The following is a 27978-nucleotide window of genomic DNA, read 5'->3' as shown; positions in this document are numbered from 1 at the left end:
TTTCTATCTGGGCTTTAGCTTGTCTAACCCAATTCTTGGCTGCTCGAACGATTCCTCTGTATTCCTCCCAGGCTACCCACCCCTGTTTTCACTCCCTATAGGCCTCCTTTTTCCTTTTGATCATGTCCAGGAGCTCCTTGTTCATCCATGCAGGCCTCCTGGCTCTTCTGCCTGCCTTCCTCTTTGTAGGAATGCATCGCTCCTGAGCTTGAAGGAGGTGATCCTTGAATATTAACCAACTTTCTTGGGCCCTCTTCCCTCCAGCGCTTCATCCCATGGCACCATACCAGGCAGATTCTTCAAGAGGCCAAAGTCAGCTCTCCTGAAGTTCAGGGTGGTCAGCTTACTGCACACCTTCCTCGCTGCCTCGAGGATCTCAAACTCAACCATTTCATGGTCACTACAGCCTAGGCTACCCTTGAGTTCGATACTTTCTACCAGCCCCTCCTTGTTGGTAAGATCAAGGTCCAGAATAGCTCCTCTTCTTGTTGGCTCCTCAACCACTTGGAAAAGGAAGTTGTCATTAATGCAATCCAAGAACCTCCTGGATTGCCTATGCCTGGCCGTGTTACCCTTCCAACAGATGTCGGGGTGGCTGAAGTCGCCCATGAGGACCAGGGTCTGTGAATGTGATGCCGCCCCTATCTGTCTATAGAGGGCTTCATCTGCTAGGTCTTCTTGGTCGGGCAGCCTGTAGCAGACCCCCACTGTAATGTCCCCTGCTCCCGATTTCCCTTTAATCCTGACCCATAGGCTCTCAGTTGGCTCTTTATCTGTCCCTAGGCTGCGCTCTATGCATTCCAGCTGCTCATTGACATATAAGGCAACACTGCCTCCTCATTTCCCTTGCCTGTCTCTCCTGTCTCCAGAGTGGTACTGGTATGGCAAATTTGTACAATGTTTAGCTGGATAAAGGCATAGGACAACAAGAAAAAGCAACAATAGATTCAAATTGTTGAGGGCAGCACATTGCCTGTTACCTAAACCAATGGGTAAAATGCCAACAGTAAGAGAAAAAGTTAAAGTTGCTTGCTACTAACTGAAAACAATAACAAGTAAATCCAGCAATAAGATCAGAAAAAGCTAAGCAGAGCACCATTGACTTTTTCAGGGGGCCGGGGGGAGGAGTGGGTTTACAATACAGGTGGTCAAACACTGGAAACAGATTGCCAAGATAGGTGGCTAGAATCTCCATTCAAAACTGGGTATCACCCTGAGCAAGCTAATCTAACCTTGAAGTGAGAGCTAATTTCTAAGCTGGCCCTGCTTTCAGCAAGGAGCGAGACCACAAAACCTCCAAAGGTGCCTTCCAACCTAAATTATTGTATGATATGCTGCTATAGGTCACAAGGTGTAGGCATTCCAAGCAAGAGATGAAGATGGCTATATGAAAGCACTGAAATCACTAAAAAAAAGAATAGCCCATACCTATCCATAAGGAGCTATGATATGCTTTACTAAGAAGAATTTATCTTAAACACAGTTCAAGATCAAGCTTTCACAATACAAGCTTGTACAAACATACTATGTCTGAATAGTTCTTAAATGGTAATACATTTATTTATTATTTTCTTTCATTTTCACAAATGGCAACTCTAATGGACACACAGAATTGCAAATTTAAGTATCACAAGAGTCTGGAAACATACTGTCTTGGAATCCTAACAGGAAATGAGACTAAAGCATGGCATCAACAATTCTATGCAAATAAGACAAAATTCACCTATATGATTGAGAAGCACTGTTAAATAAGGAAGACAGATAACAAACACTACTTCTGCATTTCCATCCAAAAAAGTATTTTAAAAAGAGCATTAGGTAGGTTTCAATTCGATTGGTAGGGGACAAAATTTCTGTCCTAAATTCCAGATTCCATTTGATTAATAGTTTTCCCCTGTCCATTTGTTGAATTTCAACTCAAATGTCTATGCAAGGAGAAAGAACTCCTTTGCAAGAACATTTCATGCAATGTCACTAATTTCATTAATTTCTTTGGAGTGCAATGTCAACACTACTTTTTACCATAATTGTTGAAAAACATTAATTCTGTCACCTAAAACTTGGCTCTTTTTCTGTTATACGAATTCAGAGAGGCAACAAGAGGCTTTCTCTATGATCAGAGACAGAGCCAAACACAATCAAAATAATTGCAGCTTCCAAAAAAGAATCTTTATAAAGTCATATGTCAAGGAAATCTGGAAGAGTTGCACTGAAATTAACCTTGCAGCTTAATACACAGTAAGCACCGTAACAATCAAAATGAGGATTGCAAATGAATGATTACCACCTTTTTCTATTGATCCATAGTCTATCACTTCTCATTTTTCTCAATCCTTCCCTTTACTCCAATTGCTGCTTTCTTGCCCCCACCCCTCTTCTTTTGCTGTCGTCTTGATTTCCTGATACCATTCTCCCCTGCACTTCTTTGCCAGTGATTCTTTAAGCCCAGGATGAACTGTGCCACCTCAACCCCATGAGCTCGCTTACATTTCCCTTTCCTTTCTGTGTCTGCTTCCTCCTTGTTCTCTGTCACCAAATCCAGAAGATTGAAGTCCAATCAGCTGATAGTCCTCACTCACTGGTTAGGACCCAGCGCAGTAAACCACAGACAGAACACATGGAATCAATGATAGCATAAATATAAATAGCAGATTTACTTACTTACTGAATAATTACATCAGAATCTTATTCACTGGTATGTCATTTTCTGTTCTTTTAAACCCAATTTATATTCTTCACTTCTTATATATGTATCAGATTGGAGTTACTCAAAAGGACCAGCCTAAACAAAAATAGGCTACTTAGAAACTATGGTACCTACATCAACAATCAGGAAGTCCAGCCAGCACCAAGCATTAGTGAAATAAGTCTGAAAACCATAGGCGACCCATTTTAGCACCATTTCCAGAATAAAGACGTAAGTGAAGATTTTATCAGCATAGTCCAGTATGATTCTTATAGTCTTGCGCTGTTCATTATATATATCTTCAAAAGCCTGTGAAAAATGGGTTGCATATAGGTTAGATATTCATAGGTCTTTGCAAACTACAAATTAAGCCGAAAGAACGGAATTAAATATTGCAAAGTAAAATCCCTTTCAATTTTAGATGTTTTACCTTGAAAAGTCAGCGTGAGCAGAGATTACAATTGCATTCTTTCTGAGGTTTAGATTTTATCATTGCCTGGTAATGGAATTACAATATAATGACTGAAGTTGTCAACAAGGTTTTCAGAAATTTCAGTAATAGTTAACACAGAATTATAATTTGTCACCCTGAAAAGCCCAGTCAGGCTCAGTCAGAAGGCAGTCTCCCAATTATAATAAAGTCATCGGTTGGACTCGATGATCTTAAAGGTCTTCTCCAACCTAAACAATTCTTATGATTCCATAACAAAAGTGAATAACGAGCTATCGTGACCAAATATTATGTTGCTGCTGATCTTTCCTGAATTCCAGTATTGGGTGTTGGTGGCAAGGTTTTGGTAGCAGGAGGCTGCAGGGGTAGCCACTGTGAGAAGAGGCCAGGGGCTGCCCTGTGCTGGCTCCATAATGGACCCACCACATGAAGCAGCTGAGCCCATCACTGAAGCTGGAGGTGCCTCTGGGAAAGCATATTTAAGAAAGGGTAAAACACCACATGGCAGTATGAGAACTGAAGAAAAAAGTGAGAGAAACCACCCTGCAAACATCAAGGTCAGAAGGAAGGGACATGGTGCTTTGGGTGCTGGAGCAGAGATAACGACACTATGTACTAAATCGTACGTCAAATCAACAGCCAAACAAAAAGAACCCAGTACTTAGTAGCTGTGTGAAGGACTAAATGTCACCAAGAATAATACAAAGGAATTCAAGGACTCACATGCAACACTGTAGAAATACTGAAACTAAAACTAAAGGAAAAAAATTAACAGAACATGATTAATTCAGTATCTGTACTGCTTTTGGGGACAATTTTAATTTAAAGCAGAGTAATTGTTTCAGTTATGGCATACAGTTCATTTTGTATGACTTTTATAATTTCTTAAACAAGATTTTTAGTGTAATCCTTTTCATAAGCACACTCGCGCACACATCACCTTGTATTCATCAAAATTCATCTGCATAATGTTATTTGACAGCAGAATTTTAATGAATTATTTTATATGCACTACCCAAAATATTCTGGGAATTTAGTTTCAAGCTCTCTTTCAAATTAACCTTATATTTTTTTCTTAATGAACACAGATGTGTTATAATATTGTTTCTGATAAAACACTTTTAAAGGTACTATCTCTATGGGTGTATGTTCTACTTACAAGAGCACCACTGCTGAGAAGAATCATGAAGACAATGAATGTTTCAAACCAGCTGTGTTCTACTATCTTGTAGCAGGTTTTTCGAAGGTTCCACCAGATTCTTCCTTTTGTGCTTTCCATACTGCCTTCACAGCATTTAAACTTCTGTACACAGCCTAATAATACAATGAAAAATTGTTATACAGTAGATTTTTCATTATCCTGAAAAAGCAAAATCACTCTTAACTAGCTCCTGTTTCATGAGGTAGTATGCACTTCAAATTACCATATGCTACTTAAAGCATCCTTACCTTCTCGATTTGATACTTTGGCTGTAGAAAAACTTGCATGTACACAATTTTTCTACTACCCTGATTCTACATCAAGGTTAGAATCAAAAGAAGTCATCTAACTGAGCTAATTTTCATTTATAAACACATTTTTAAAAATTATTTTTCATTTATATACAGATAATCAGAGAACATATGAGAATTGTCAAGGAGTAGAAACAAAGAACATAAACATATAGCAACTTTCACATGAACTAGTTTAAGAGTACAGCAACTTCTTGTAAAAGTACTTTTGTGTCTCAGCTAAGGTTCAAATAAATCACACAGATGTCAACACCCTTTATTTTATTATATTGAGGAATGACCTCTGCTTTAAGGCCTGGCTAAGTATACCTCTTTCACGACATGAATTACTAATTTAACTGGAGGTTGTGAGAGCTTCGCCATGTGGTACAGACTTGTGGCAACCATCCACAGAATTCTGCCTCACCTTGGAGAGCTCCTTACCTCATCATGGGGCCTCAAGGCACAGTTCTCAATGAACCTCAGTATCTGCCCGGCTAAGAGTCTCCTTATTTCTTTAAAAATGATTCCTCACACAGAAACATAACTAAGTTTAAACAATTTTAATGGGTTCCAAAATCAGTATTCTAGTTTTCCTGCGACTGCCATTAAGATTATATGTTACAAGTTCCACTATATTTTACCTGCTCAGATAAAACAGCTACCACTTTGAGGAGCATGATTTACTTTAACTTCAACTACTTAAAATGCCTACATTATGGAAAAATTAATTTCATGCCAAAGGATTGACAGACATCACATAATGTGAGGATAAGGAAGAATTATAATGTAAAATTATTTGAGAAGTGTACTTTCATTTTTTAATCAAGAGCTTGATATATTCAATATAGCCCCACATTCCAAAACAATTTTGTTTATTTAAAGATAAGTGAAATAATATTCCAAAGGACAAGAGTCCTAGCTTAAATCAAAGATGTCTTCGTAACAGGAAATCAAAAATTGTGGATACGATAGGAGAGTTAATCCTGGAACATATTTTGGTTTGAATGATTTTACTCATGACTTAAAAGGAAAGTAAAATCTGTAATATCACAAAAATGGAAAATACATTGCTATACAGTAAATTTCAGTAGTCCCCTAAAGGACATAGCTATACAGAACTAAATAAATGGAAACTCCTAAGGACATGCAAATATGCTGTTAAGACTTCTTTACTTGAATAAAAACATAGGATCTCATTCACCTGTCGCATCCCACATTATATTTATGCATCCCCTTTCCCCATTAATGGTGTCATGTCAAGATAACAACTCCATTGTTTGAGTCAAACTTTCCAAGATTTGAATCATCCACTGGATTGCTTTCTAGGACTATGAAGGAACCATGGGTAATTACATTATTCTGGTTTAAATTTCTCAGTGGAGTGAACCTGGTTTAGGGTTTGGTCTCACAGATTTCACTAATGAGAATGTCATTTAAATCAACAGGATTACTGGTTGTTGAGAATCAGTTTATAGAATTGTACCTAGAGTTTATTTAAAAATACTACAAATGATCATACAGATGTGTACTTAACTTTGCATCACACAAATGGCTCCACAGACTTCAGCACAACTATCTACAACAGACAAAACTATCCATATCACAAGACTTGACAAACTAGGATCTGGGACTGTTGTAGCAGATAGCTTCCTTAAACTGCCAATGCTTGTTGCAAACAACCAAAGTGTAACTGCTAACCCTAAATTTTATTTCCATACCTTTTGTAAAACATACCTTCTGTAAAGCACGCCTGTAGCTCTGATGTTTTTTCTGGTTCAGTTTCAGCTTTTTCTTCTCCAAAGAGAGCTAAATTAACTGTACTTCCTTCAGATGAGCTAGAAAAATTTAGCTTCTGAAAATAAAATTCAGTAACAGTTATATTTTATGAATATTTACACTTTTAGAACTGTAATTAACATTAAGCATGCAACATTGTGTGCAAGTAATAAGAACATTTGTCACCAGAAACACACGCAAACATCCACACATAGCAGTCAATGCTGTTGAAATGTGCATAAATCATCCACTTTCTACATAGAGATTGCAAGGCTTATCACAATCTTTCATGGAATTTCAGAATTTGTGGTCTAAATATAGTACAGTGTTATCAAAAAAGCTAACTACTACCAAGTAGATTTTCTGATACATATTCTATTCATTTTGCTTTCTACTATGATTTTCTTACTATAATTTCTCTCGCTATATTTTAAACCAATACCAGTTATACTGTATGGTCTAAGATGATATATGTTGGTAGCTACTTTCATTAGAGCAATCTCCTCAACCTAAAGACAGTAAATCCAGACAGCAAAAAACTATAAATTGTGAAGTGTCAGGGTAAACTGTCCAAAGGAGAAAATATAGCAGATTTTTAAGGACTGATTTTAATTCGGTGCCCATTATTCATAATATAAAAATAAAGGAAATGAATTATCAGTTCTTTTTCACTGTCATCTTAAACATCAGTATGATGCAAAATAACAACTTCTGGCATATATGACAATTTATAATAAAATTTGGTTATTTTGACCACAGATAGAATCATAGAATGGTTAAGAGTTGGAAGGGACCTTAAAGATCATTTAGTTCCAACCGCCCTACCATGGGCAGGGACACCTTCCACTAGACTAGGATAATTTAGTTATTTTTCATTTTAAGATCATTCTTATGATCTAAATTGGAAAATGCTAAAGTAAAACCAGGATTAATATAAAACCTTGTTTCAGATGTGAATTTGAACATTAATCTCAACACATTCATAAAACAAATTAAGCCTGCTCTATCTTAACCCATAATTATCAGTACCATATGAACACTTTTTATGCTTTTTCATATATACTGATAAGTTTCAAAAAGGAAAAAGTATGATAAATACATTTCAACAGGCATTAATTTGCATTCTTTTTTGCCAATGCACATATGTATTACATTGTGCATTCTGAAACCACCCATTACTCTGGTACACATACCTGTACAGTTAACACCCAGAAAGAAAGGATCTTTTTTTGTTTTAATAATGAAAATCACATAAGTCACATTAATATGAAAAAATACTAATAAAATAATAACCATTAATTTATTTTTGATTTTTTAATCTGCATGGGTATTGCAAAAATCCATAGTCTGGAGATTTTAAAGGAAGATGCAGTGTCCTGTACACTTAATCTGAGTATGAGTACCAAACTAAGTCAAAGCAGTTTTGGTGACAGCATTCTCTGACATTTTACAATGTTATTATCAAGAAGTATATAACATCAGCAATGAATTCACACAACTAAATATCTATAGGGAATGATGTAAGCACACTTTGTAAACTAGCCTCAGTTCTGTAGAATTTCCATTAATTTAGCTAGACTTGCACGATTAGGAGACATTTGAGATATAAAAGCAGACAAGTTACAGGCACTAACCAATCAAGCTATGTTTACACCTCAATTGCAAAATGTGAAAGGACAAAATTATTTTAGGTATTAAACAAATATATTTTTTTGGTATGTTTGTGAAAGAAGACAGAGACAATTTAATAAGAAAAAGTAACCCAATGCTCTGCATTAACTTTTATTAAAAATGATTCCGTAATATTGCCTACTTTGCTGCTACTTTAAAAACTGATTATCTGGAATAGAACCCTCAAATTACTCACACTTAATGTAAATACCTCTTTTCATTTCACTAGCATTAATTTTAAAATATCAATATTCACAGTAAACATGTTTTCCTATCACTAATTCTACTCAACCTGAGGATAGCACTATATACCTCCATCATTTTATTAATATGCTGCTTTCATCATTCCATGATATAGCACATATATTGCAAAATTTTGCAGCAGTTGTGAGTAAACTGAAATAATGAATTGAATTATAAATCAAATTACTAATTTTAAAAATATATTTTTTTTTGGAGTAAGGAAGTTTTGTGTCATATTGCTAATAAAAATTAAGAACAACATGAAGTACCCTCAGTCATTTGAACTGTAAGCTACTTAGTACACCATTTGAGCAGAGGACATGAATTCAAGTGAAAGAATACAGATTTTTATGAATTAACAACATTAAAAGATGAACAATTATAAACGGAAAAGAAACTGAAAAGAATTAGTGTGTTGAGAACATGAAGTTATATATCTCATTTAATATATAGTAGAAGAATCAGAGATTAGAGTTTTTTTTTTATTTTTAGTTAAGAAAGGCAATTTTCTTGACTCTAGAAACCAAATTAGAGACTCAATGACCTATTTTGATATAAAGGACAGGTAGCCTGGTTCCCTCTTTCTTCTAACAATAGCATGGGATATAATCCTATGCTTGAAGAGTTACAGATTTAATTAAACATCGGTTCTCTTTTTCATGTGGGGTGCTCATATTTTTCGCTAAGATGAAGGTATCAAGCAATATGATGGTATGGCAATGTGACGGTAAAAAGCAATATGCATAGAAGAGTTTCCTGTTCTAATTAAAAATTCAGTTAGTTTCTTTGCTACATACAAAGTTTGCAGAGATCTAACTGATTTTGTGAATCACTCCAGGAACCGGACTTTTAGGAAAGACAGAAATGTTCACCCTTCACCTTCCAGGGCACTTCGCTGCTGTACAAAGTTTACCAAACTCAGGTAAGGCAGCCTCATTGTACATACACTAAGCACTGGACTGAATGGGTCAACTCATGTACTCAAAAGTTGACTAGCTGCATTGACGTCTGCAAATCGGCAGCTAAAAATTTTTTGAAAAAAAAAAATTCACTCAATATAATACCTTTTTTTTCCACTGTTGGCAGTGAAAAACTATTCAGTTTTTGAATACATTAATTTTTTCAATACAAGTATCTACTGTACTGTTATGATGTCAAAATTTGGAACTCATGATCCTTCTTTTTTACTGAAGAAGTCAAGGTATGATGGCCCAAATACTTGCAAGAATAATGTTACTACTACAAATCATCCCACCGAAGTGACTTAGGGTTGGTTGAGGTAATTAGTAAACAGTCAGTCTTTAGTCAGCACCATCTTAAAAATAATACATGAAAGCATACACAAAATTGCAGACAATGACTTTAAAGAAAACACTGTAATAACAGCTAATAATAATTAGGCCACTAATTATTCATATGGTGCAAACTACTGTGCGTTCAACTTCTAAGGCATTCACATTTTGATATTCAAATAGTAAAGGAAAATCTGATATGTTTCCCAACCTCCAAAGCAAAGAACAAATGTACCAGCAGTACAGCTGTTCATACGAAGAATAAAAGGGAAACATTGTCTTGTGTAACAAAAAAAACCCAGCAACCAAAACAAACCCACAGGAAGACTGCATATTCTCATCTTCTCATTTACTAAGGATCTCTCTCTTTTTTCTTTTTAATATAAGTAGACTGAGTATCTTTTTGCTGAAGAAGGAGGTAAAGAACTGCAGAAAAATGTGAAAGACCATTGTTGATAACAGTGCTTTGGAGAGTATGTTCAGGAACCTCTTAGAAAAGAGGATCCAGAAATACTACTATGTAGAAAGGCAATAGAAAACCGTAGCACACCTGTGTTACAATGCTTATACTCCATCAGTTGAATATTTTCCTGCTTAATCAAACCTTAGGAAATACTTCTTAAATAAAAACAACCTCATTTTTTCATTTAGTCTCAACTATTAATTAAGCAACCAAAAGGACACAAAGCACTCTTTGCCATCACCATCTTTACTACATCAGCTTGACTTATCACTGCATATGGTACTCTTCAGCGTAAGCACAGTGGGTAAAGTCCCGTTGCTTCTGATCTTTTTATTTATCTTTATTTATCTTATTTATCTTTTTGATTTAGCTTTCTGAAAGAATAAAAATAACTATGTCTATAAATGAGGCTTGCAAACTATTTTTTTAAAGAAACCAAAAGTACTGTTCATAGAAAATACTTCATTTTTTCCAACAACCTAAAACCAAAACCTATCTCTCCTACTCTATGTTGCTTAGAAAATAAAATGGCATGCATATCTATTAAAAAAAAAAAAAAAGCATCACCTTATTATGCAAGTAAGGTAAGACAATGTGACATCCAAATAAAAAAGATTCAAGCATTTTTCAGACAAATGATTACAAGCCCCTGGTTTACTATTTTGCAAGTTGTTCTACACCTGTCCAGATTCATAACAGCAGAAGCCTGAAGCAGGAGCAGTGTCACATAAACAATATCCATCAACTCAGAATCATATCCCCATCCTTAGCACCAGTAGGACGGGATACTACTGCATTCTACTCTCCCCTACTTAAGTGCCTTTTCTAAAATGCTTTGGAAAGATCCTTAGAGAGATATTTTTCCATTCCATCTTTCTGCATAGCTTACAGGCCCCCTGGGCCCAAAAGTGAGATCTGAAATATTTCCGATATATAATACAGTGCAAAACAATACATGAAAGATAATGCAGGATCCCACAACAAAACCATGTGAACAAAATTGGTATTTGATAAAGGAAAACTTCAATGAGCCCTAAATGGCAAGGAGCAGAACTGCCCAACTATTCAGAAGAGATCATCAGGAATAAAAAACACAGATTGGTACAATTAAGGTTTCTTTTAAGTTCTGGAGTTCCTGAGTTTAGAGGTTTGGGAGGGTACTAGTTCCTATTTTGTCTTCTTAACAGTTGCCTTAATCTTAGCCTTATCCTGGCTTTTCCTAGTTTTTATATTTCTTTCTTGCTCTTTATTTATAGTGTTTTAAAACACATAGATTTATTTAGTTACCTACGCAGAATCCTACATAGAATTTTAGCCTGAAATTATGTTTTATGTCTGTCTTTCTAAAAATAAAGCAACTGGATTAAGTTCAGAAAGAAACAATTATTGATGATGAAGAGCAAAACTGATATAAATGATTCCCTAACTTCTAATCTTACAGACATACACAAACTTCATGAGTAGAATATAACAAAATTATTACACCCATATTCAAAAGGACTATGCATATTTATAACAAATACATGTTTGATTGTTTCCAGGACTGTATCTTTCATCCTATATTTTAGCTTCTCTTATATGAAAAAAACTGGAATGTAAATTATAAAAACATTGTAAACAAACACAAAACAACTTACATCAAAAGATATAAATATTTTAGTATACAAGTAATCGTATCTATGTAATATTACAAAGGCATTGGTCAAATGAACATGATCAGAAAATGTTCACAATTACATGACACCTAAATGCATGGTTCAACAGATGAACAGAAAAAAGTGAAGATTACCTTTCCATTTTCATAAAATCACAGGCTGTTAAGCTGTTTAACTTGAACAGTCTTGATGCTTAATAATTCAGTTAACAATAATAAAAACCTACAAAACATGCAGGTTATGCCACAGAAGTAGTACAGAAAATACCAAAGATGTAACAAGGAGAGAGGAACATGTTGGGGTTGCCCTCAACCATGCTGTGACATGAGTCATGGGACTCAGCTTACAGAGTGCCTGTGCATGTTTCTACTACATTGCAATGAATGGGGAAAAATAGATTGTAGCTGAGTAGCATGCAGGCCAATCAATCTCAAAAGTGATCATATATGTATGATTTGTTTAGGTAACCTGTGTAAACATGCTGACACGTTGCTCTGCCTGGTTAAAAAGCACCAGATCTGCATTCTTGACTGATCCAGCTTGATTTTACTCCTGTGAGAAGTAAGAATGGTACGCAATGAAGTTAAAACACGGTACCCTTTAGGTTGTTTGAGTTCTGGAAACAGTAGAAGTATGGATTCCTTCTTACTTACAGCGTGTTTTCTAGATATGTCACACGTTTGCAAAACATAACATTTATAGCTGTTGATTAGAGCTTTAAGCATATCCAAAGACATACGGAAAGAGGTAAAATTAGCAGAGTATCTGAAGCTCACAGATGTATATTGGACTTGGGTGTGAACCTAAAAAAAACACCCTACAAACACACAACACCCCCCTCCAACACCTCCACCCCCAACCTCCACCATCCCCTGCCCCCAAAATAACTGCAAACCAAAAAGAGAGACAGATGCACCCACACTATGTATGTTACAGCTTTAAGCATCCTCTAAATGGTAGTAATTAGACCCTTAAAACAACAGAAATATATTTTCCATTGCATTTCATTTTCAAGGTTATTCCTGGTCTTTTCTAGATGCTAAATATGTACCTAGGACACACTTTCAGAAAGCAGCTGCAGCCAAAACAAATTGGAAAACAATCAATCATAACATGTCAAACACAAAAACTTCTGGATAAGCAATTTGTTCCAGCATTGTTAGCTTTTTTAATTGCATGACTTAAAAAAAAAAGTTTCAAATACTTTAAGGTGCATTATGGATTTTAACACATATACGGCAATGTAAAAACGAAAACCCATGCCTAGTAATAAACCTCTAATTTCCTCAATTATGTCACATCTATCCTTTATAAGTCTTCTGGTATAAATCTAATCTCATTTCTCACCAATGACTTCTCAAAGGCTCATCAAACAATGTAGCTATCTAACAACTCCAATATAAACTGCTCCCATTTAAAGGGAAAGTCTTAAAGAAAGAGGTGAAATAATCTACAAAATGAAAGACAATTTCCTTACCGACCATGAACTAGTGTACGTGAAAAGTTATTTTGTTGTTATTTTACCTCCGTCCTAAGGTCGTCTTTCAACTATGCCAATCCCTAGCCACTTTTCCAAATGTGAGTGGGTTAAAATTAATACTAGATACTAGGATATAAATATCAGCATTAGCTGTTTATAAATCTTGAATATAAGCAGTGAGAAGGCATGGATTTTGTTACCCAATTCTTAAACAAAAAATTGTGAAGAACCAGGAATATTCAATTGCTGGATAATTTCCTGCAAAGGGTTACATTTAATACAGTTTAAGTTTTCAGAGCCAGAGTAAATTACCTGGATTCATCAGCTATTCCTCCCACAAACCCAAGTTTTATTAAAACATACTAAGAAGGTGAGTGTCCTTTATTCAGATTAATAATATGTAAAAGACGTAGCAGCTGTTGAGCAGACAGTATAGCTTCCTTACAAAGCACAGTTAATACTTCAAAACAAGTTATAAATATTGTTCGCTTTGCTTTTAAGAAGCCTCCTAGTAATCTAAGGTCTTCTCAACTGACAGATCAATATAATACATGGAGTAAGAGAATCTCCAAAAAGTAGATGGAACAAATCAAGTGTCAGGAAATGACCTGCTGAAATAACAAATTGAACACTGCACTCTACAATAAAAGAAACACCTAAAGAGTCACTTTATTACACCTTTCAAATTTAAGTTTAATTTAACTATACTCTGCTAGAACAAACTTACTTTCTAAAATTTGGAAAGAATATGGGCAAACTCATTGCCAGTTCAAAACAAAACAACCAAAAACCTAAACAGCCCACAACCCACTAAATAAAAGAAAACTCCAAGCTCCAAAAGAAAACAATCCAGACAAAGCAATCCAGGCTGCAGTATGGCTGTCTGCACAAGCAGTGACACTTCATTAATGTCCTCCTGTCTTCAGGTGCCAATGCAGTTGATACCAGACACAGTCTGCACTGGAGCCACAGCAATCTGAATTTTCAAAGCGTCTCTCAGGATCCTGCTTCCCTCAGTCTGAAGCTGCTGACAAATGGCTACTTCCCTAAAGATGACCCAGTCTGTCAGGCAAGTGTCTTTGAAGTGACTAGTTCAAAACACCCGCAAGCAAGAAATTAATATTTTTTCATTCAGTAATTCTATTTTTTCCTAATTATTTTTACTTGCCATATTCACCAACAATACTGACATGGTTCCCTTGGCTTCCCCCATCATTTTAACTTTAGAACTAGAAAACTGTTGTTATTGCTCTCATTAGCCTGAGTTAGTACCTCTGTTAGATTATCCAGGACAAATAATATTGATTTCTGTAGAATTCAGTGAGCTTTAAAAATCCAATGCAAAGGGTATTAATATTCCTTATTAATATCTCCTCTAATCTTTTAAAATAGCAGTTTGCTTTTATGCTTACTTCATGGAAATAGTATGATTATATACAAAAAACATGTCTCTTGTCTCTGTTTATTCTGTACATAAATACTAGTTTTCTACCCAACTTAAAATTTGGAAAAGCTTGTTTTTCAAAACCCTTTTATAAATGGGTTGATATATGTTTATATAGTTCTGTCTGGATTTCCTACTCTCTTTACCTCCACTTTCCCGCTTTAGTTTATTCACTCTCAGTACAGTCCAACAATCTCAAATCACAATCACTTCCTATTTCTAAGCGGGAAGAGCCATATTATGAAAGAATACAATTGGTATAATTCATTCATACAAAATATAAAATATTTAAATCTTACCTCCTTGCTTTCCTCCAAATCTGAATCACTGCTAAACTCTTCTGTATTCAGATGTTCAAAATCAGATTCTCCAACAGCTATTGGTACTGTAACAGTAAGACTTGGGTTGTTTATGAATGACATATAATCACTGCCACCTATAACAGTGGCTGTCCCATTCTCATTTTTTTGATATTTCGTATCTATCCTTATTTCGGCGACAGTACAGTTGGAAATGCAACGGTCTCTCTCATTCAACTGATCTGTTGCTGTTCTTTGATTTACAACAGATTGTTTTCCCCAACAAGTCTTTTGGACACATTCTCTTGCTTTTTTCTTCACATAATCTATTCCCTTCTGAATTCTTGCAACAGCAATCTGTAAATTGTTCATTTCATTATCATCCTCTGTAGGAGAAAGGCTGTCTGAACTAAATGAACTCAGCAGCAAGGCCAAAAAAAGGTTCAATACCTAAAAAGGAAAAAAGGACAATACAGCTGAATTTTCTCACTTAATTTTTCATTCACATGCTGCTTCTATCACCCATTATGAACATAGACTTCATGTTTTCTTTTGCTGTATACGAATCTGGAAATTATACAGTAAATAAAATGTAAATTCAATTTAAGGAGAACACCTGCCCTATACCCCAATGTAGGGTTTTTTTGTGGTTTTGCATTGCTGTATGACTATGAAGACACTTGTAAATTCTTTTTCTGCTTGTGTTTGTAGAAGGTCAGAAATTAGTGAGTCTTTGGTACTGACTGACCAGATCCAAAACGTTTACTTCTCTGGCACAAGAAAGCACTCTGCAACAGAAGGCATAGCTGATCTGTGCAGAAAACAGCTTTCTTAACCACTGGCCCAAACTCACACAAATATTTTGTTGTACGCAACTCAATGCAAAGCATGCCCCATCACCTAACCCCCAAATCATCCTCTTCCCACAGCAAGACAAAACATAGAATGGGGATCAGTTATACAAGCCCAGAGTTCACCAATACAGTCAAAACCACAGAGTATCAGCTCTTAAAGCCTTCGTATCAGCTCTTCTATGCAGCTTTGAAGACAACAGGGTAAAACTGTATGTTGGGAACACAGAAAGACAAGTGGGTAACACAGCCCTGAATATACAGCAGTGATTGTCTACTCATGTAAGAAATTCTGCTACAGCTATGGTATAAAATCAGAATACAGTAAATACTTTGGAAAAATTCAGAGATGGATATTTCATTCCACAAAGTTCTATCTTCTGGTTTAGAAAAACTATTTAAGGAGGTTGTTTTGTTTGGTGAACCAATTTCACAGTTCTCTTCATTAAAAGATAATAGATTTGTAGAAGATCCTGGAGCAAGTGGCTGTGCTATTAGTAATGCATGACTGGTTTAAAGATAATCAGCTTATTCATGTTGTTAGAAATTTTATTCCTAAAGAATGCCTCCAAGATGGCTAGTTTAAAATTTCTTTTGCTACTGACAGTTGCATAAAGAAAAGCTGTAGAATAATAGAGGAAGATTTGGTAGGCAATGAGAAAAGCAGAGCAAAAGGTGGAGCAATGAAGGCCTCAAATACTGGTGAGTTAATAAATATAAAACATATTTTAGAAGACAAATGTATTCATGGTAGTACACAAACTGGTATATATCTGATGCTTTCCTCTGAAAGAGAAGAAGAAGATATAATAACAGAATGCTTTAGAATTGTCTGTAAAAAGCACTTAGGAAATAGGAAGCAAAAAGGTGAAGAGGTGAAAGAAAACATGAAGTATTTGAATCTGTTTTTTCTGCAGAACTGCTGCCTTCCAATTCAAGTTTCCTTCCCCAAATCATGTAAAAAGTTGCTGTGCAGCAAGCAGGGCTCAAAACAGCTTAAATTTCAGAATCTAAGAATGTTACAGCAGTCTTATAGACAGGAGAGAGCTGAAAAAGTTAAAAAAAAAAAAACAACAAACAAACAAAACCAAACCACCTTGCTATGTGTGATTGGAAGTGATGCCTCAATCAGGTAGAGAGAAAAGGCCCTGCTATGTCCTCTTCTGCAAAAAGTGAACTCCCATCCTGGGAGCATAACACCTGGGGCACCTTTGCTCTTCTCGCTCTCTCTAGGTCACCAGGAGTAGTCCACAAAAACCTGAACTGGTTGCTTCTCTCTCACCCATATTCTCTGAATTGCATTCCAGATCCCTGAGGGGGCCCATCCTCCAAGCTAAGGATTCTATATAGGATCAGAAATTTAACAAACAGAAAACTCTATTTCGGAACACATACTTGTAACAAATTCAAAATAATCAAAGACGTATTTAAATAACACATTTAATAATGCTTAAAAACTGCATTACTGGTTCTGTTACCATTCTTTCTCTAAATGGATTCTCAAATTATTTTGGCTACGTACCACTAGGTTTCCAATCACCATGACCATCATGAAGACAGTAAGGCACATGGGTTGGCCTGCAACTTCCATGCAGTCCCACATCGTTTCTATCCATTCTCCACACAGCACGCGGAATACAATCAAAAAAGAGTGGAAAAAATCATGCATGTGCCAGCGTGGAAGTTTACAGTCCTTTGAGATCTTGCAGACACATTCCTTGTAGCTTTTCCCAAACAGCTGCATCCCAACCACAGCGAAAATGAAGACAATAATGGCCAGCACCAGGGTTAGATTCCCCAAAGCTCCCACTGAGTTGCCAATAATCTTAATCAGCATATTTAAAGTTGGCCAAGACTTTGCCAATTTGAAAACTCGCAACTGAAAAACAAAAATACAGAGACATTGTTTGCAGTAGTCACAAAACCACTGTCGAAATAAACAACATTATGAACTAGTGACTCAGCAATAAAAAAGAAGAAACTTCAACATGATTCCATCAATCATAATTTACACAGAAACAGGAGTTTCATAAAATCCACACTTCTAAAGCTTAATAGATTTTAGACTTTGCTCTTTTTTGTGTAGCATATCTGTATTCCTTTCTACATGAAAGAAGCGGCACACCGGTTGAATTTGTTTGAATAGTGAGTTCTGAACATGGCATACATCTCAACCATTATGTGCAGAAACAAATTAAAAACCCAATAAAGCTCAACAGGATGCTACTGAAGGAAAATAAAGGATTCTGAAATCCTTGAAGAATGGGGTCTTCCAAAATAATATTGCCTCCAACAAATTTAAAAAGGATCAGACAGACCCACAGTCTGGAAATAAAAGCTAAACACAAGCCCTAAGTCAAACATTTCAACTTATGAAGGGGAAAAAAGTATAATTCATGCTCTTTCTCAGCCATAACCCACCCAAAATAAAAAAGGTATTAAATATTTTTTGTTTTCAGATAAAAGCAAAATGGAAATGCAAAGTGGAAAGAGACCACATGGAAAGAATGTCTCATAGTTAATTTCTCATATTTAAAATAAAAATGTTTTTCTAATAAAATAAAGGATTCCTTTTTTGCAAAGGTGGAAAAGAAAAATCAATCTTTTTTAAATTTAAAAAAATAAGATTTTTATTATTTCTACATTTTAAAAGAACATTTCTAGTCTTTTTGCAATTTCCAGATATGGAAGTAGACAGAAGACTGCAAATTTTTTATTTATTTGTATCTCTCAATATGCACTAAATAAATTGTACACTTCACTGTGCTTTACGCATCTGTGTTAAAACAATTACAATAAAATTACAGCTCCTTCCCTTGAAAAAACTTAGTTGTTTCTGAACCATAAAAATCCACACACTGTTCAGTGATAACATAATTTTGTAAAACATGCTTGCAAAGATATCCTGTGTAATATACATAATATTACTAGAAGTGTCTTATTTACATGAATACAGTTAAAATACAAATATAATGCATTACTTAATGCAAATATATTATTATCAGTAATTTACCAGTCTGAATGATCGGAGAACAGATAATCCATCCACACTTGACAGAAAAAGCTCCACCACACTAAGGGTAACGATAAAACTATCAAAAATATTCCAGCCAACTTGGAAATAATAAAAAGGATGCATGGCGATTATCTTGAGAACCATTTCTGCTGCAAAAATTCCAGTAAAAACCTGAAGGAAGAACATTTATTGTTAATTTATAGATTAGCATGAATAAGTTGAACCAGCAGACAAAGAACATAAGTAAGAAGTAACACAACTCTATTAACTTTAGTTAAACCTGAGATACATTTAGTGACTAGTGAAGAATAAACAATTCCTAACGGGCCTCCTGTTTGCCCCTCATATCTGCCATCCATCTAATTAAAGGAACTTTCCTCAGCAAGATAATGACAGTTGGTCTTGCCACAATAGAAGCTGCTTTAACAAAGGTGTGTGGAAAAATATGAATTGGTCACAAATTGGAGAGTGATGTACTATTAAATGAAGTCTTCATGAGAACTCACAGATACAGTAAGCATATCTTCTCTCGCTGCCAAAAAGAAGGTGAATTATACCGAGGCTCATGTTTGAAGTAAAACTCCTTTCTGCCTCTAAATGCCTCTGATGCTTTCTGAAGCAGAAGGCAAACAATGCCTCTGAAAAGGGAGTAAATTCATTGTATTTACTGTAGAGGTATGACCACCAGTATCTACAGAAGTGCATAATTTATTACCTTTTACTAGAAAGATGAACAAACTCTAAAAAAATCAGGAGCATTTGAGTCTTTAAAAGATAGTGCTACACAGTTCAAACAGCAAAAAATAAACTGCTGAAACTACACCTGTATTATAGTGGCATTTTAGCTGACCAGGTGTAAACACAAATTCTTATCAGCACGAAGGAACACTTACACAGCTCAAAATCAGATTAGTATTAATCTACTTCATTACACATGAAAGGAAAAAATGGTGGTGTTTTCTAAGTAAAACACATAAGCATGATCACAAGACAACCCTCTGAACAGCTACTGATCCTCACCTATTCGTCTTCCCTGTCTTTCTCCTCAAATACACCCTGAATCTATTTTAAACAGCAACATGACATGATTGTCTTCCACAGACAATGATCTCTGACTGTAGGTTAAGGGGAAAACATTGATCTGCATCTGTACTGGCTAAAAGCATACAATTTAAATGCAAATGTTGACACATTAACAACTCTGGACTTAAACATGAATATGTTCCCAACATGTACTAGAATTTCATATATTCTAATAACTGAATTTTTTATTATTTTGCTCCATCACAATCACCAGAATTACCACTTAGAATACGCCTAGGTTAAGAAGTATAGCAGATAAAATTACCGGTATTATTGTCATTATAAAACAAGCCAACCAACTACCCCACACTCGACCTACAGATCCTGCCCACTAGGGAACCAAACCAAACTATCAACAGACGCTCTTGGAATAAGTCACACATTCTTTGCCTTCCAAATTCTTACGGACCAATCAAAGGAACATTCTTCATGGAAATACAAAAATAACACAAAAAATAACAGTGCAAAATAATAAAAAATAACATCCAACTCTTCTTGTGTTATCAATGATACAGTATAAAGGATCTTATTTGGCTCCTACTTTTTTGTAATGCTAAACAAAAACAAGTGAGATTTCTTTTGGTTTTCTGTCATTCAAACTCTGGTTGTTGAAAACTCTATTTGCAGAAATTTTAATACAGAAATCAAACTCAAATACAACATACCTCCAATGGTATTTTTACACTATTTTTAGTACAATTAAACCTTTTATATCTATTTTACAGGATAGTAATAAAAATAATAAAAGTAATTCTATTTCAAAGAGAAACCAGGTTCCAACTGTATCAAATTATATAGTTCGATGAACTTACCTGATTTCCTATTTTAAGCACATTATTGAAATTGGTAGTCATTGGATAATGTTCCATGGCCATAAACAGTGTGTTTAAAATTATGCAAACAGTGATAGCCAGATCAACAAGTGGATCCATTACAATAAATTCAACTACTTTCTTTATTTTTAACCAGGGCTCCCAACAATTCCAAATTAAGAAAGTGTGGGCAAACTTATACCAGCAAGGTGGACATTTTTGCCTTGATTCTTCAAGTTCTGGGAAAAAGAGAAATGTAAAATGAACAAGTTTTGCAGAAAGTGAAGATGAATTTTTATCTACTTTTTCAGGTATTAATCTTTATCCCTGGAACCGTTAAGGATGTTTGGAGAAACCTCCTCAGACTTCCAGGAACTTAACTTATTGTTGCTGACTGAAAAGGTTTTAGAAGCCTAGAAGAAAAACCTCAAGAGTTTTGAGCTAGTAATTGAAAAAGTTGTCTATTTTTAATATCATATAGGCTTGTTTTAAAGAGAACAAACTATTTACGCTTACATGTAGGGACAGTTTTCTCAGTAAAACTTCCAACTTCACAGTCTTCTCAAATGTCTAATTATTTACTTTCCAGAAAAATAAGATTAATTTCACCATGAACAGGTTTTTGAAAACTGTTCAGGCTTTTTCAAGAATTTCACTGAATTTCACTGTTCCAAATAATCCTACTACAAATTTCCTTCTCCTTATTAACTAAGGAGGCCTTTAATTTTCTGTAACATTTTTACAGTATAGATAGTGGAAAATTTATCACAAGGCATTTCTTCCAGTAACTGTTTTTCTAAACATGAATAATTAGTGTAAAACACATACACATTATCTATTTTAATTAGGATGTGTTTCTCAGTTTAGCCTGCTTATCAGATTCCTTCATTTCTTTTTTTCACTATGTACATGCACTTTTGTTCTATTATTTAGTTTATGTATTTACAATGGCTACATATTTTTTGTCTGCTGTATTTGCACTGTGATATAATACCTTCAAGCAAGTCTAAGACTGTCAAGTAAGTTCACGCATACGCAGTTATAACACACCTTCCATTGTATTTGTGATAATGCCAGCTATACTCATGGCTCTTTGCCTTAAATTGGGATCCTCCAGCAACTCCACTGGTATTTGATATGAACTTGTACGCCTCTTTTTCATTTCTATTTCTGTAGTAGTGCTCTATGAAAAAAAGAGGGGTGTAAATATTCAACTTCAGAAATACTGCAAAACAGCTATAAGAAAGTCTTCACTGTCAATGAATTCCTAATATATAAAACTTTGTATTTAAGAGCTGTTACATCTTTTTTTTTTTCCATTACACATATAACATAAGCCTAGTATTTTTTTAAAATGGCTATTTTCATGTTATACTTCTGAATATTGTCAATTCTTATAAAATACTAAATATATATATATATATTTACTTCCCAGGTTACCATTGCATTATAGTTAACTACTATTAACTCTACATTAGACACACAGAAATTTTGGAGGTTTGCTTCCTTGGCTATGGCCAAGACTGTTGCAGCACTGGAATCAGAAAAATCCCCAGTTCCCAGTTCCATGCCTTCTCTATCAATACTTCAATTCTAAAGTATTTCAATGACAAGATACTTAAAATGTATGATTTATGCTAGGAATTTTTCTGCAATAACAATTATTCTCTAAAAGTAATTTTTATAGACCAGTCTTGATCTTTATACCCATTCAAAACTAATTTAAAGGATATCTTTTACATTGAATAGCTATCATCTCTGATTTATTTTATGAATTTCAACTGAAGAAACAAAAAATTATTTTTTTGTAAAAAAAGTATTTTATTTAAAAAAAATGAAAGCTGTGCTATAGTTATATCATTGAAGGCACCTCAATTATAAGGAAGTTTTGAATGTATGAATATGGGTAGGTTTTTTTTCAGTAAATTTTTCATGCAAATGAAAGTATAATAAACTGCAAGAAGATTATAACTGTAAGGAGTCTGGCTGATAACTGTAAAGATGTACTTTCACATGCTGTGACCTGTGTAAAAAAATTTGTTTCATTAAAAGAAAGTTTCTAGGAAAAAAAATGCAACAGACCCCTCTGCTCCACTCCTAAAGCAGAGTGAGGGAAAAGTGAAAAATTACCAGAGGGAGAAATGGATGAATTTGAATGTATGTTTTCGGGGGTTTTTTAATTATACCCTGCTCCTAGGCAGTGAGAAACTCAAATCGTCTCTGAGACCCAGGAGAAAAAAAGCCTTCAGAGCTTCTGAAATATCAACATAATCTTAAAGGCTATGCTCCATTTGCATGATACCAAATACACGGACAAGGGAAAAAAGCAAAACTAGCAGATTACTGATAGAGAATTAGGAAATACATTTAAAAGGAGGCTCAAACCATAAAGAAAGAAAAACACAAGCCAATAATATGCAGAATGTTTAGAAAGCTGAGCACCCTATTTTGGGTTCTAAACCAGATTTAGCGATGGAACATTACTAATTTGATTCACTATGCAGGTGCATGCATATCCTTGCTCTGCAGGTATATAAAAATGTGCTACTTTGTTCTCTTTTCATGCTTCAGCATCTCACTTGTTAAGTCAATCACGGTAAACTCATTTCATTAGAGCAAGATATGCAAAAGCATTCACAACTTCTCAACGATTTTCAAAGCATTTCATTCCATTAAAACATTGTCTGGTGCAATAAAGAAAGGTCATGAAACCTGAAGTAATTTAAAACTTTCTTACATTGTCATCAGTTGTCGGTTTATCTATTATCACCTCTGGCAGAAGCTGTCCAGTAGGCGACAATAGACCTGGTGGTCCATCCACTAAGGAAACTACCCCATTGCAATCCACAGTGCTGTGCATCTTCCCATTCACTGGAAACACCGTCAGCCTTCTTGATGATCTACTAGTCTGACTAATGTTACTACTGCGCCGTTCACCGTGTCTGCGTGGCAAAAAGAGAGAACCTCTTCTACTCCCATTATCCTCAAATGTGCTGTGCTCATCATCGGCAAAGTCATTTTCAGATCCTCTCTCTCTTCCGTATTCTCTAAAACTGAAAAGACTTGTTCTGCTACTACGTCTGGGAGAAAAAAGGGATCCACGAACACTCAGTAAAGACTGCAAAGGAAACATAAACAAAATGATCGGCTGAAGATTTTAAATATATAAAATGCATGTCTATGTATTAAAAAAATATTATTTATATTCCCCAGGAATCTGTCAGTGCTATTTTTAATACAGTGCCTTAGGTAGATTTCAGACACGTGCACTAGAGATGAGAGTCATCTGAATGGGTAAATTTATAATACACCTAAAAAAATTACTTGAGAGAAAAAAAATAAACATACATAAAGCCATGGTAGTTTCCATCTCTGTATTAAAGAGAAAAGTAGTAACTTCTAGAAATTCTTATGTTCCACATAGATCATGCATTATGTTAAAAGATACCAATACCCTTAGTCTTCTACACTGATACACTATACTTAAATTTTCCTTTTATGAATTAAAAACGGATTTCTATTTCAAATTAACCAGGAAAATGCAATGCTGCATGTTAAGACCCATCAGACCCTAAACAATAAAATGAGAGAGATCAAAACACTTGCTTAGGTATATTCTAGAGACTAATACCCACAGTAAGTCGGTATTTAAAATAATGCAACATTATTTTTCCTTGGTTGCATTACTTTTCAAAGTTGCAGTGAAGTTTGTTGGATATTACAGTTATCTCACAAACCGCCAAAATAACAACTGCATTATTCATAGTACCTGGTGGGGTGATGTGAACGGCTTCCCATAAGCAAGTCTGTTTCCATCGAAAGAAAAACGGAAACCTTTCTTTCTGATACTGCCATCTGATTCAGATTTTGGAAGCTTTTCATCCTTCGTGTCATCCTCTTCTCCAGAGAGCTCCCTCTGCCTTCGTTTCTTCCTTCTGTTTCTCCTTTCTTTGGCACTTTTTGAGCTAAGCTTGGATGCTTCTGAAGAACTATCTGAGGGCCCACCAATCCCACTTTCACCGCTGTATTCGGTCATCTCTACTGCAGCTGCTGCTATTGCCTGCCACAGCAATTATTTAATGTGATGCTTTACAAATCACATCATTTTTTAAAGAAAGCTATAGTCCTTCTTTCTAAGATTTATATCACATTACTTCTAGATGGGTGACAAAAGCCTAGATGGATTTTTACAAATGGAATACTGTAATGGGCAGTTACGAAAGTTGCCGTTTGAACAGAGTTCTACTTTGCATGCGTATCACGGAGTCAGCCCGCATTGTGTACAGCATTCTACCACAAAATTCATTAGAAAATACTTGAAAATTAATAAATGCATTAATTAGAATGAATGCTATTGCAAACAAAAGAGCTAAACAGAGTCATACTTCAGTATGACTGTATTTATTTAGTAAACTAATTTTAACTGTTTCTGAAAGTAACAGTGTCCTTAAGCTGCTCTAAGGAAAAAACTTTGGGGTACTACTTTCAGTAGCAAAAATTAGTCAGAAATCTATGGATAGAAATATTTTAAACTCTAATCAAGGCTTGACAAGTATTTCACAAGTATTGCAATTATTTCTAAGCTAAGAATTTGGAAAAACATCATGACAGGTTACTAGATATTTCCCCTAGATAAGAAATACTTATTTAAAAACTATTATTCTGATTTGGGGAGTCCTTTTTGTTCTCAGTTCAGAAATTCATTAACACTTTAGACATTATGCATTTAAAAAGCAATAAAAAGCCATAGAGAAAGCAGTCTAAAGTACTTGTGAGGTATGTAAAAGAATGGCTTTTTAAAAATATGTTTATTTAACTATTGGTTTTGTTTTGAATGAATAGCATGCAAGGGAATATACTAAAGCTCAAACTCTTGTTAGAAAATACCTGAGCTTCTTCTTGCTGCTTCCTCAGCTGTTCAAGCATCTGCTGCAAGTCTGCCTCCCTCTGTTCTGCTTCAACCATAGTTGCTTGATTTTGTTCTTCATAGGCCATGGCAACCACAGCCAAAATCAAGTTAATCAAATAGAAGGAACCCAGAAAAATGACCAGAACAAAAAATATCATGTATGTTTTGCCAGCAGCTCGTAGCGTCTATAGGAGAAGAAGAGAAATGATCCATTTGGTGAAGACATGCATCAGTTCTGCAGTTCACAAGCATTTACTGAATTTGAAAAGTGCAAAACTATTGAGTTGTTCTTCCTTCTGTAACAAGATCATACAAGACTTCTTAATTACAAAGTAATCAAAATACAGAGAACATTCATGTATGTGAAAAACACGTTTAAGGATCATGCTGCTTCGAGACAAACCTCTTTTAATGCCTAATAATCTTGAAAAGGATGTGGGATCAGAGTAATTAATGTAAATAGTACATCACAGGTTGGATGCTTATTATGCTTACCATGTATTAGCATTCCTCCCCCTTGAAATAAGCAAAAGAATTAAAGAAGGCACAACTGATTAAATAATTAAAAGACTATATTCATTAAAATTAACAGATTTTAACACACTATATAATGAAAAGGTAAGGTAAGAAAAGTAATTTACATCAAGACCTGCAAACTTAGTTATCAAAAATAGGATTCAAAGTACAGAAATCAAGATTCAGATTTTGCTGTCACAGAGTATTTTTACAATTTAAACTCAGTATTAAAGTTTTGGAAAATAAGATCTTATCGTGACGCGCAAAATTAAATATACACTGTAACAATTAAATAAAGGATCAAAAAAACCTTCATGTGCCTCTTCAGAAATCATGGTAGATTCCGTAGTAAGCGCCCATGTCTGCTTAATCCTCACTCACCAGCCGATAAAGATTTTCCCAGAAGTCCTGTGTCATCAGTCGAAATAGTGACAAGAAAGCCCAACTGAATGTGTCAAAGCTAGTATATCCATAGTTGGGGTTTCTACCAGCTTTTATACAGATAAATTCTTCTGGACATTTACTAGGAGGAAAAGAAAGAAAACGAAAAAGAAAAGTAAAACAAAGCCTATAAAAAAAAAAATCATATAACACCAAAATTATTTTTAAATTATTGTACCTTGAGCTTCTAATGCAGGTTCATTAGATCTAACCTCTGAAGGAGACTGCTATTAAGGGAAAAAAGGAAGACCCAGGGAACAACAGGCCAGTCAGTTTCACCTCTGTGCCCGGCAAGATCATGGAGCAGATCCTCCTGGAAACTATGCCAAGGCACATAGGAAACAAGGAGGTGATTGGTAGCAGCCAACATGGCTTCACCAAGGGCAAGTCATGCCTGACAAATTTGGTGGCCTCCTACAAGGGGGTTACAGCGTTGGTGGATAAGGGAAGAGCAACTGACATCAACTACCTGGACTTGTGCGAAGCATTTGACACTGTCCCACACAACATCTTAAATCCATGTCTCTAAATTGGAGAGACATGGATTTGATAGATGGACCACTCAGTGGATAAGGAATTGGCTGGATGGCCGCACCCAAAATGTTGCGGTCCAATGTCCAAGTGGAGCCCAGCGACGAGTGGTGTTCCTCAGAGGGCAGTACTGGCACTGGTGCTGTCGGCGACATAAACTGCTGGATTAAGTGCACCATCAGCAAGTTTCCCAACGACGCCACACTGTGCATGCGGTCAACATGCTGGAGGGAAGGGATGCCATCCAGATGGCCCTGGAGAAGCTTGAGAAGTGGGCCTGTGAAATCTCATGAAATTCAACAAGGCCAAGTGCAAGGTCCTGCAGGTGGGTTGAGGCAATCCCATGCAAAAACAAAGGCTAGGCAGAGAATGGATTGAGAGCAGCCCTGAGGAGAAGGACTTGAAGGTGTTGGTTGATGAGAAGCTCAACACGACCTGACAATGTGCGCTCACAGCCCAGAAAGCCAACCGCATCCTAGGCTGCATCAAAAGCAGTGTGGCCAGCAGGTCAAAAGAGGTGATTCTGCCCCTCTACTCTGCTCTCGTGAGACCCCACCTGGAGTACTGCGTCCAGCTCTGGAGTCCCCAACATAAGAAGGACATGGAGCTGTTAGAGTAAGTCCAGAGGAGAGCCACGAAGATGATCAGAGGGCTGGAGCACCTCTACTATGAAGATGAGCTGACAGAGCTGGGGTTGTTCAGCCTGGAGAAGAGGAGGTCTTTGGGAAGACCTTATAGCAGCCTTCCAGTACCTAAAGGGGGCCTACAGAAAAGGTGGAGAGGGACCCTTTATCAGGGAGTGTAGCAATAGGACGAGGGGTAATGGTTTTAAAATGAAAGAGGGTAGATTTAGAATAGATATTAG

The 27978-nt window shown here is 35.6% G+C and overlaps 1 protein-coding gene across 5 annotated transcripts in view; it reads right to left on the bottom strand.

The window, feature by feature from the left end:
* The window catches only part of LOC104294908 (sodium channel protein type 2 subunit alpha-like), a 52717-nt gene that overhangs the window by 13884 nt on the left and 10855 nt on the right, over positions 1-27978 (bottom strand). For 2 of the 5 annotated variants that reach the window (XM_009894591.1, XM_009894590.1), the window contains exons 8-20: positions 26523-26664; positions 25604-25810; positions 24486-24776; positions 23639-23834; positions 23396-23400; positions 21767-21899; positions 20717-20955; positions 18819-18992; positions 17328-17684; positions 14955-15404; positions 6366-6483; positions 4297-4451; positions 2822-2995 (exon numbers count right to left, since the gene is read on the bottom strand). In XM_009894591.1, coding sequence (XP_009892893.1) covers positions 2822-2995; positions 4297-4451; positions 6366-6483; positions 14955-15404; positions 17328-17684; positions 18819-18992; positions 20717-20955; positions 21767-21899; positions 23396-23400; positions 23639-23834; positions 24486-24776; positions 25604-25810; positions 26523-26664 — 2641 coding nt within the window. Of the gene's footprint in view, positions 1-2821; positions 2996-4296; positions 4452-6365; positions 6484-14954; positions 15405-17327; positions 17685-18818; positions 18993-20716; positions 20956-21766; positions 21900-23395; positions 23401-23453; positions 23835-24485; positions 24777-25603; positions 25811-26522; positions 26665-27978 lie in introns of all 5 variants that reach the window. The other 3 variants (XM_009894589.1, XM_009894588.1, XM_009894587.1) reach the window with 2 other exon arrangements.

The sequence above is a fragment of the Charadrius vociferus genome, unplaced genomic scaffold, assembly GCF_000708025.1.
Source record: "Charadrius vociferus isolate BGI_N301 unplaced genomic scaffold, ASM70802v2 scaffold161, whole genome shotgun sequence".
Lineage (NCBI taxonomy): Eukaryota > Metazoa > Chordata > Aves > Charadriiformes > Charadriidae > Charadrius > Charadrius vociferus.
Note: the sequence above shows the minus strand (reverse complement) of the source record. Positions and strands in the feature narration are given on the sequence as shown.